Below are 10,367 nucleotides of genomic sequence, written 5' to 3'. Positions count from 1 at the left end.
CATTTTATACAAGCGCCTTTCGCGCAGGGTACTGTCTCACGGGTGAGCGTGTCCGGAGCGACCGCCTCACCCTGTAAACTCTGACCCTCGTTCTGTTGGGTTTAAACAAACTGTTTAAAGACCGTAAAACTCTGTCCATTGAACTTCAAGTTTATGAACTCCCCTGGAGCTGTGGAATTGGGGGGTGTGTGTGGGGGGTGGGGGAGGGAGAGAATGAACACCAACACTTAACACTAACCACGCCAGGCTCATTCGCACCTCGGCGTGAATAGCGCTTACACCACTTTGCGTTTGATATCAGATCAGTGAGACGTCTCAAAAGCACTTCACGGAACATACCGTAAAGCGCAGTGACCGGGTATTTTGCGGGTGAGGCCACGGCACGCAGCGGCGTCCCCACAAACGCCTCGCGGAGTGAGCGACGACATTTTTAGCAAATAAATAATGGTTTGGTCGCTCAACCCGCTGGCGTGGACCCACAACCCTCTGATTCAGAGGCGAGAGTGCCACCAGTCAACCATCTTATTATGTATAATAATAATACTGTACCCTATAAAACAACCATAAGATCACATTCGTAAAATACCTTTCACGTCGGGAGGACATCCCAAGGCGCTGGACAGAGTACAGCATTTCGGGGGGGGGGGGGAGAGGGGAGGGGAAGGGGGTGACCGATGGCACGGTCGAAGAGGAGGGTTTTGAGGCAGGACTCGACGGAGCCTAAGGAGGGGACGAGGCGGAGTGACTGGGGGATGGAATTCCAGAGGTCGGGGGCAGAGTGGCTGAAGGCTCTCCCGCCAATGCCAATGGTGGGACGGGTGGGTCGGGGGGACACGGAGCAGCCGGAGCCGGCTGAGCGGAGGGAACGGGCGGGTTGACGGGGGTTAGGGGGTGGCAGGGGTAGGGTGGGGGCGAGGGCCATGGAGGGCTTTGTGGGCGAGGACCAGGATCTTGAACTGGATCCTCTGAAGGACGGGGAGGCAGTGGAGTCGGGCGAGAGTGGGGGAGATGGCGTCACGGAGTTCGGTGCGGGAGAGGACACGGGCTGCAGGGTTCGGGATTATCCGCAGCCCGTGGAGGGAGGGGTCGGGAAGGCGGAGCGTTTGCGGAGTCGAGCCGGGTGGGGGTGGGGGGGGGTGACGTAGGCGCCCTGAGGGGGTGGAGGAAAATACCTTTCCGTTTGACACAGCGCCTTATCGCGTGGCGGAAACATCTCGGGAGCGCTTCGCTCGGAACGGCGCCGCAAAGGGGAACCGAGCGCGTTTTTTTTTTTGTTTGTTTTTTCGCGCGCGCGCGCGCGGGGTTGGCCAAACGCGGCGGCCGATTGCACGCGGCTCGGCGTTGGAAAATCTGCCCGGCGGTTTCTGCGCGCGTGTGCGTGCGTGTGCGCGCGTGTGCGCGTGTGCTTCCCCTTTAACAGTGTCTGCTTGGCAAGCTTTGAAGTGTGTTACCTGCTCTCCAGCACGTGACTTGCCCATTGCCCGAGAATTGGTTGTGGGAGTGTTTTTGCTCGCGTCTGGCTTTGTCCTGTGTGTATGTGTGCGTGCGTGTGTGTGTATACATATATATACCTGTGTTCCTCTCTTGTCAGGAAGGTAAAATAAAGCACTGTTGCGCGGTTCCTCGTGGACGCTTGTCACGGGGGACGGGGTCGATCGGATTTGCCCGCGGATACAGATTAACCGGTGTTCGCCCTCACCTGGAGCCACACGGTCGCAGAGTTGGTGAGTTTTCTATCAAAACTTCCTGGTCGGTTCGTTTCCCCGGGCAGAGAGCAGGAGTCGGGTCGCTGGCGGGAACGCTGCTCTGTTCTCTTCCACTCCTCGCGCCTTCCTCCGTGCATTCAAGTATTTATACAGACATAATAATATATGATAACAATCCTTGCATTTGATATATACATAGATATGGATTAATTTTACCACGTAATATTTGCAATTGTTTATGTTATTCTCTTTCTTTCTCTCCCTCTCTCTCTCTCTCTCTCTCTCTCACACACACCCCCCAAAATATATATATACACATATGTACATATATATATATATATATATATATACGTCAGTCTGTGAACCGAGAAACCAAATTCACACCCAGGGTCGATTTCGGCTAAACCAGAAATTCTGGTTCTCAATCAATTGCGTCAAGTCGCCAACGAGTTGTAACATCTGACAAGGAGGGAATCTGACAATTAAAAGTTAACTGGCTTTATTTCTGCATTCTGCATTCTTTATTTCTTTCAGAATGCAGAAATAAAGCCAGTTAACTTTTAAAAATATCTGCTCTGAATTGACTCTTCTTTCCCCGCTGCCCCTTCCCCCACAAGCCCTGGAACCGGACGAGACAGACAGACAGACAGAGAGAGAGAGCGAGAGAAGGGCTTACGTTTGACATAGCGCCTCGTCTCACAGCGCTTCGTGGAATACATTGTGAAGTGAGTCGACTGCGTGGTTTGTGGGCGAAACACGGCAGCCCATCGCGCACAGCAGTGCCCCCAAAATTTTGAGCGAGCGAGCGACCCGAGGTTTTTTTTTTGGGCTCGGGCGGAGGGATCGCACAGTCGGGGAAACCTGCCTATGATTTTTGCCCCTTCCGGGAATCGAACCCAGGTTCTCTCGCTTGCGAGGCGAGGCGAGCGAGGCGAGCGTGCGCGCCACAAATGCTGCAGGACTCCGCGGCGGGACAGGGAGGTAGGTCAGGTCGGGCGGTCTGCCGGATAGATTGTTGTGAGGTATTGTGAGAATGTTTAGCTGATGCACTTGGTACGGCGCCTCATCGCGTTCCTTGAGACTTCCGAGAGGTCTCGAAGCGCTTCGCGGGACACGGCATGAAAAGTGTGAATTTGACGCGCGTGGGGCAACACGAGAGAGAGAGATAGCGAGCGAGAGAGAGAGAGAGAGAGAGAGAGAGGGGTGGGGGGAGCAGGGGATTTTTTTCAGCAGACTGCACATTCACGTCACTTGCAATCGAGGCTGTAAAGGAACTCCCTTTTTATTTTTTTTAAAAAGAACACACGCACACAAATAAATCCTGAGCGTTACTTCTATTCGAGGCGTTCAAGAGGTGATAGGGATCATCTCTCTCTCTCTCTCTGTGTGTGTGTGTGTGGACTCCACTTCCCCTCCTGATTCTGCTGCCGATTTGAGCAGTGTTTTTTTTTTTGAACGGACGCAGATAGGGTGTTGTGGAGAGGCCCTCGGGATTTGGTGGGAGGAGGCGGAAGAGATGGAGTGAGAGACAGACTCACACACTCACACACACACACACACACAGATATCTCTGGGATACCACAAGGCAAGATGGAAAGTGCCGGGCGCTCGTGGATTAAAGGGGCACGCGAGGGGAGGATGAGGTTGATGAAGTGGGGTGGTTGGGGGGGGGCGGGGGTGAGGGGGGGAATGAGGTTGTGCACGCGGAGGTGAAGGTGTTGAGTCACTTATAATAATAATAATAATCCTCGCGTTTTTGACGTAGCGCCTTATCGCGTCTTCGAGCCGTCTCAGGCTGTACCGTAAACCGGAGCGGCTGTGCGCTTCGCGGGGGCAACGGGGCGGGCGGGCGGGCGGGCGAGTGCGCCCGGCCACGTCCCCGCGAACAGCCGTGGGTTCTGTGGCTTTTCTTTTTTTTAATCGCCCACCCGCCCGCCTTTGAGACGGAGGTTCGGAGGGCCCCAATGTCGGGGACTTTGAGCCCTCAGTCCGTAAGCTGACGCTCCAGCGAAGTGCGGAGGGACCGGTGGCACCTCGGGTGAGATATTAAACCGAGTTCTGGTCCGTGCCCGTTCAGGTGAACATTAAAGATCCCCCCCCCCCCACCCAACACCCCGCACCCCCCCCCCATAACACTATTGGACAAGAGGAGGGTGTTTTCTCTTCCTGCGTCCCGGCCGACAATCCCCACCAGGTAAAATCGCTCGTTCGTCTCATGGCCGTTCGCGGGTCGCGGCTGTTGCTTTCCGCTGCAAGTGCCCAAGTCGGTGCTTCAGTAACAATTCACTGCACTTTTATTATTGCAATTGACTTTACGGTCGAAAAATCCCGTGAGGTCTTTCGAGACGTCCAGTGGACGTGGATAAGGCGCCGGATAACGCAATCCTTGCATCTGATTACTGTGAGGGGTGCGCGCGCGGGTGGAACGTTTGGGGAAGCGTGAGGGAGAGGGTGAGCGTGTGCGTGCGTGTGCGTGCGCGTGTGTGTGTGTGTGAGAGAGAGAGAGCGAGAGAGAGAGCGTGAGGTTGAGTGTGTGGGTTTTGGGGCAGAGTCCAGGAGTCGGTGAAACCTTTAACGAATTTCCTTAAAGGGGAAATGTTCATTGTGCGACTGACAAGTTCACCGCCACCGCTATTATTCCACCAGACCCTGAAAGTTCAGTGAGAGGCTGATATCCCTTTGGCCGCCGCCAGCCCACGCCATCGGCGCTACACGTAATAATAATTTTCCTTGTCAGGTCGTCGAGACCCGCGAATAGAATATAATATAATAATTATAACAATTAAACGCAGGGATTATGTTATTTATCACATCACCTAAACGTCTCAAAAGAGGGCTTCGCAGGATTTTTACCGTGAAAGTCCGACGGCTCGCGTATCGTTGGTAAACACAGCTGATGTGCGCAAAGTGATGACACACCAGATCCTTAAGGTCCACAGCAGACACCACTGGCTCCCCATCGCTCAAGATCCTGGTCCTCACCGTCAAAGCCCTCCGTGCCCCTACCTCTGTGACCTCCTAACCCTCTACCAACGCCCTGCCCACTCCCTCCGCTCAGCTTCATGTCGCCCAGCCTCGCCCGCCCCTCTCTGCCGCCATCCCGCAGTCCCTCCACCTCCCCCCCCTCCCTCTTGCTTCCTTCGCGACCCTGTCTCAAGACCCTCCTCTTCGACCGTGCTTTCGGTGACCCTCCTACCCCCTGCCCTCCACCCCCCTCCTGATCTCTACCCTCAGCTCGGGTGCGTGTCCCTGACTGTCCAGCGCCCCGGGACGTCCTCCTGAGACGTGAAAGGTGCCGAGTAAATGCCATGCGTTGTTGGTTTCATGTCTCATCCAGAGGACGGCACCTCCGACAGTGCAACCCCCCCCCCCCCCCCCCACCCATGCGCTGCACTGGAGCATCAGCTTAGACTATGTGACTCCAGGTCTTGGCGTGGGAGCTTGAACGTGCAGAAGCTGCCATTCGCTGTGTGTGTGTGGGTGGGTGGGTGGGTGTGTGGCGTTCTATGCGTGTGTGTGTGCGGGGGGGGGGGGGGGGTCGAACCTGGACTCTCTCATTTTTAGCGCAAACTTCCCCCTCTCCCGTCGCCCGGATTTCTTGCCCCCGGCTCTGCGGGTGCTGGAGCACTCAAATTGGGGCACTCAATGTGGTGTGAGTCACTCCGCTGGTGTTTACACAGTCGGGGCGTGGTCTGGGCGAGGGGGTGACTCACTGACAGGTACGGTGGCTGGTGGCACTGAGCAGGGCTGAGCGGAGGCTTGGGTCTCGGGGTCTGAGCCCCATTCTCGCTCGCACACTGTCGGTCCCCCGGTTGGTACAGGCTGCACCTTTCCCCCGGTAGGACTCCCTCCCCCTCGCCCCCAACTCTGTACTGACTGCCCGCTCTCAGTCTCGTCTGTGGGTGTCTGGGTGTATGTGTGTGTCTGGGTGTGTGTCTGGATGTCTGTGGGTGTCTGTGTGTCTGGGTGTCTGTGGGTGTCTGTGTGTGTCTGGGTGTCTGTGGGTGTCTGTGTGTGTGTCTGGGTGTCTGTGTGTGTATGGGTGTCCGTGGGTGTCTGTGTGTGTGTCTGGGTGTCTGTGGGTGTCTGTGTGTGTATGGGTGTCCGTGGGTGTCTGTGTGTGTGTCTGGGTGTCTGTGGGTGTCTGGGTGTCCGTGTGTGTCTGGGTGTCTGTGGGTGTCTGTGTGTGTCTGTGTGTCTGGGTGTGTCTGGGTGTGAGTATCTGTGTGTCTGTTTGGGTGTCTGACTGTGTGTGTGTGTGTGTGTGTGTGTGTGAGTGCGCTTGTGATTTCTCCACCACGACCTGAATCTCCTGCCAACACTGATCTTGTGTGAGGCTGAGAGAGGAAGAACAGACACGTTGGGGATAGGGGGATTTCTGCAGCCGCCCTCAGCCCGAGGAGACTGGAGGGGGTTTGTCTCCTAAACTGCCGTAAATCGGTCACTCCAATCCACGACTGTTTGCGGGGACGTCACTGTGCGCAATCGGCCGCCGCGTTTCGCCCACAAAATACACAGTGAATTCGCTTTACAGTCTTATTCCGTGAAGCGCTTTGAGACGCCTCGAAGACGTGAAGAGCTCTGTATCAAATGCGAGGATTATTTATTGATCGATCGATCGATCGATTGATTGATTGATTGATTGATATCGCTCCACAGAGCAGCGATTACAACCTGTCGTAGTTGTTGGACTGACCGGGGATTGGATCCGCTTTCGAGGAGGAAGGCTAAAGGGGTTGAGACAGGAATGGGGTATGGGAGGGGGAGTGAGCCCCAGGTCTGGGGATGGGCGCTGCGTAATGAGTACAGCAGTCGCTGGTGACACACTCAGCGGGTCAAGCAGCATCTATGGAGAGAGGAAACTGTTTAAGGTCAGCGGTTTACAGTGTGTCTGTCTCCTGAGCTGTAATGTCTCATTCTACGATCTGATGATAAATATGTGCTTCTTCCCTCTCTCCCCTCTTTCTCTTCCCCCCTCCCTCCTTCTCTCTCTCTCTCTCTCTCTGTTTCTCTCCCCCTCTTTCTCGCTTGCTCGACCGCGCTCCCCTATATTTCTCACTTCCCTCTCTCTCTCTCTCTATATATATCTATCTATCTCCTACCCCCATCTCTCTCTCTCTCTCCCGCCTCTCTCTTTTTCCCTCTTTTCTCTCTTTCCCCCTCTTTTCCCCTCTCTCCCCCCCCCCCCACCCAGGTGCTGTCCGCCCGCCATGCTGAGACCCTGGCTGCTGCTGGTATTTGGGGCAGGGGCTGTGGGTGCAAACCCCCGACCGCTGATCTCAGTGGAGAGGAGCTCATCTTCAGGTACATCACAGGGTCCCTATCATACAGCGATCTGCCACATCGCTACGTGTACCCTCTTATCGTACGTCTCTCTCTCTCTTTCTCTCTCTCTCTTTCTCCGTGTCTCCCCGACTCTGTCTGTGTTTCTCTGACTCTCTCACACTCTCTCTCTCCCTCTCTCTCTCTTTGACTCTCTGACTCACTCTGTCTTTCTTTGACCCTCTCTCTTTTCTTTCTCCCCCTCTCTTCTCTCGCTCTCTTTCTCTGACCCAGTCGTTCTGTGACCCTCTCTCTCTCCCTCTCTCTCTCTCTCTCTGTCTCAGTGTTTGTGGAGGAGAACCAGGCGAAGAGTTTCCTGCAACGAAAGCTTCTCTACAATAACTGGGACTTTGAGCTCTTCATTCCTTGTAACCTGGAGCGGGAATGTCAGGAGGAAGTCTGCAACTTCGAGGAAGCGAACGAATGCTTCGAGAATGTCGAATTGACGGCAAGTTTCACACCCGAGAGAGAGATTCCCGAAACGAATTCCCACCCACCGTCCCGGGACCCTCCCCATGTCTTCACCGGAATCAAAACCCTCGTAACAATCATCTTTGCGTTTGATTTTAAACCAAATTATAACTCGTTCACTCGATCCACTGCTGTTTGTGGGGGGGAACGCTGCTGTGCGCAATCGGCTGCCGCGTTTCGTTCCTCAAATCACACGGTCACTCCACTTTACCGTCTATCCCGTGAAGCGCTTTGAGAGGTCTCGAAGACGTGATCAGGCGCCGGGTCAAATGCACGCATTACTATTAATAATATTATTATTATTATTATTATTATCACGTCGTTGAGACGTCTCAAAGCGCTTCACGGAATATACTGTGAAGTGAATTGACTGTGTTTCGTGGGCGATCGCGACCGAAGGGCGATCCTCTTCGACCGTACGTACGGTCACCTCCTACCCCCGCGCCCCCCCCCCCCGGCTCCGCTACCGTTAAACGCTCCGAGACTCTGCCCCGCGTGAGGGGTGCTGCGTGCGTGCACGTTGCTGTTGTTTGTTGCTGATGGTCAAGTGTGTTTGTTGCAGAACGAATACGTGAAGGCCAACAACCACGAGTCGGGTAAGTGTCAGATGTGTTCCTGAGTGAGTTTTATTTCAGTGGGTTCTCTTTCCCTCCCTCTCTCCCTCCCTCTTCTCCCTCCTCTCTCCCCCACTCCGCCCAGTGCCTCCGCTTTCCGCAATCCTCTCTCTCCCCAATCGTCCCGACCATCAGTAAGATTCCAGGCTGAGATTGGGGTAAAAGATCAGCCCCTCAGCACAGAGTGGGGCTGAGATCAGTCACAACAACAACAATAATAATCCTTGCATTTCGATGTAGCGCCTTATCCCGTCCTCGAGACGTCTCAAAGGGCTTTGCTGTCAAATGACACGACTGTACACTTGGTCCTGATGGAGGAACGGGCTGGGATGAGGGGGAGGCCAGGGTGAGGAGGGGGGGGGCAGCGAGAGGTGATGTGTGTTAACCTGTCTGCGATCTCTGCACCCACCCCCACCCACCCACCCCCCACCCACAGAGTCTCCGGCCTTTGACGTGGCCGGGCTGGTGGCCGGGCTCATCGGGGCCTTTGTCCTGCTCATCCTGATGACCCTGGTCGTCATTTACTTCTGCAAGCAACGCGGAAAGCGGTCAGTGAGGTTAGTGTCCGAGACGGTCAGTGGGTGGGTGGGTGGGTGGGTGGGTGCGCGCGTGTGAGAGAGAGAGAGACAGAGGGAGTCGGTCAGTTCTCCCTCCTGTGTGTGTGTGAGTGTGTGTGTGTGTGAGTCGGTCGGCGAGGTCAGTATCCTCATTAGTGTCCAGTTAGTGGGGAGGAAGGTTGGGGGTTGGGGTGGGGGGGGGGGGGAACGGTCTTGGTGCGGAGTGGGGGAGATGGGTGGGAGTCCTGCAGCAATCGCTTCGCACGCCAGAGGACCTGGGTTCGATTCCCGAGCGGGGGCGAGACGTGGCAATTATTATTATTGTTGTTGTGGGAGGTGATGCCTGTGATGGTGACAGCCTCGTGTGACTGTGTCGTGTTGTGCTGTGTTGTGCGCCCCAGGCCGCCTGTCTACATGGAGCACAGCCCTCCCCCAGTGAACCAGCCAGTGGCCTCGAGGCCTGAAGAGGTGCCACTGACTACCCTGGAGAGCGTCGCGCCCGGTTTGCCCTCATACGAGGAGGCCTTGGAGAGATCAGGCCAACACGATGCCATGCCCCCACCTTACCGTGGGTCAGTACCTCCTCATCAACTCTCTTCGTCTGTCTCTCCCTCTTCCTCTCCCTCTCTCTGTCTCTGTGGATCGCTCTCTGTCGCGCTCTCTCTCTGTCGCTGCCTGTGCACGCGTGTCTGCGGGCGCGGGCGCGCGAACGTCTCCATCTCTGTGTCTCACACGCGTTCTCAGTCCTGTGCGTGTGTGTGTGTGTGTGTGTGTGTCACTCCGTGTCTCTCGTGCACTCTCTCAGGACACTGCCCGCGTAACCCTCTCCGGTGCGCTGTAGATTTACGCAGCACTTTTGGGGTCCGTTTTATATAGGAAAAAAAAAGAGCACGTTGTAAATCGGGGTCCGCGTTCTTTTTTATCGGACCCCCGAAAGCCCCGCATCGCAACGGGGTCCAACCGTCCGTGGAGACCAGTAGAGTGGTGGTTAGAGCGCTCGACTCGCAAGCGAGAGGGCTCGGGGTTCGATTCCCAGACAGGGGTGTGGGAGGGGGGGAAAACTTTGACAAGTTTCCTTACTCCGCTCCCCTCTGTTTCCCTGGAGTCCTGTAGGGTATTGGTTAGAGCACTCGCCTCGCGAGCGAGAGGACCCGGGTTCCCCTCCACGAGATACCCCGTCGGTTAATTCACTTTGCCGTATATATATATATATATGCGAAGACGTCTCGACGACGTAATGAGGCACATAAATAAATAAAGGAATAAATTCGGGGATCTTTTATGAATGTATCTCTGTGGTGAGAGAGCAAACCTGAGCTGCGAGTAACCAACTCTTTTTTTCTCTCTCTCTCTCTCTCTCTCCTTCTCTCTCTTTAGTGGATCTCAACGAGTATAGCAGCGCCGCTGAACACAAGGGACCCCGACAGCTATTTTTGTCCACCTTTTTTTTGTTGGAAGCCGGAGGGAGGGATGGAGGGAGGGAGGGAGGGGTGGAATGGATGAGGGAGTGCGGGTGGTGTGTGGGATCAGCGGGAGGGGGAGAAATTGTAAGGCGATCGCTGCTGTGCGCGGTTTAAGAAGGGGAACTCTCGTCTCCACCCCCCGCGCACACGCACGCACGCCCAGACGCAGACACATCCACACTCCCACACACACTCCCACCGCCACACACACCCCCACCCGCGCGCACACACACA

The 10,367-nt window shown here is 55.5% G+C and overlaps 1 protein-coding gene across 3 annotated transcripts; it reads left to right on the top strand.

The window, feature by feature from the left end:
- The first annotated feature begins 1,441 nt into the window (after nt 1-1,441).
- Nucleotides 1,442-10,130, top strand: LOC121851304 (transmembrane gamma-carboxyglutamic acid protein 4-like). 3 transcript variants are annotated; one of them, XM_042345145.1, is made up of 7 exons: nt 1,442-1,724; nt 6,901-7,010; nt 7,313-7,476; nt 8,062-8,095; nt 8,550-8,670; nt 9,072-9,242; nt 10,048-10,130. In XM_042345145.1, exons 2-7 carry the CDS (start codon nt 6,917-6,919, stop codon nt 10,064-10,066), a joined length of 603 nt encoding a protein of 200 aa, XP_042201079.1. In that variant the 5' UTR covers nt 1,442-1,724; nt 6,901-6,916; the 3' UTR covers nt 10,067-10,130. The 3 variants fall into 3 exon arrangements, with proteins under 3 accessions (XP_042201079.1, XP_042201078.1, XP_042201080.1); XM_042345144.1 differs by lacking the exon at nt 1,442-1,724 and adding an exon at nt 3,121-3,227; XM_042345146.1 differs by lacking the exon at nt 1,442-1,724 and adding an exon at nt 5,410-5,425.
- Nucleotides 10,131-10,367: the final 237 nt, after the last annotated feature.

Source organism: Callorhinchus milii, unplaced genomic scaffold (assembly GCF_018977255.1).
Source record: "Callorhinchus milii isolate IMCB2004 unplaced genomic scaffold, IMCB_Cmil_1.0 Scaffold31, whole genome shotgun sequence".
Classification (NCBI taxonomy): Eukaryota; Metazoa; Chordata; class Chondrichthyes; order Chimaeriformes; family Callorhinchidae; genus Callorhinchus; species Callorhinchus milii.
Note: the sequence above shows the minus strand (reverse complement) of the source record. Positions and strands in the feature narration are given on the sequence as shown.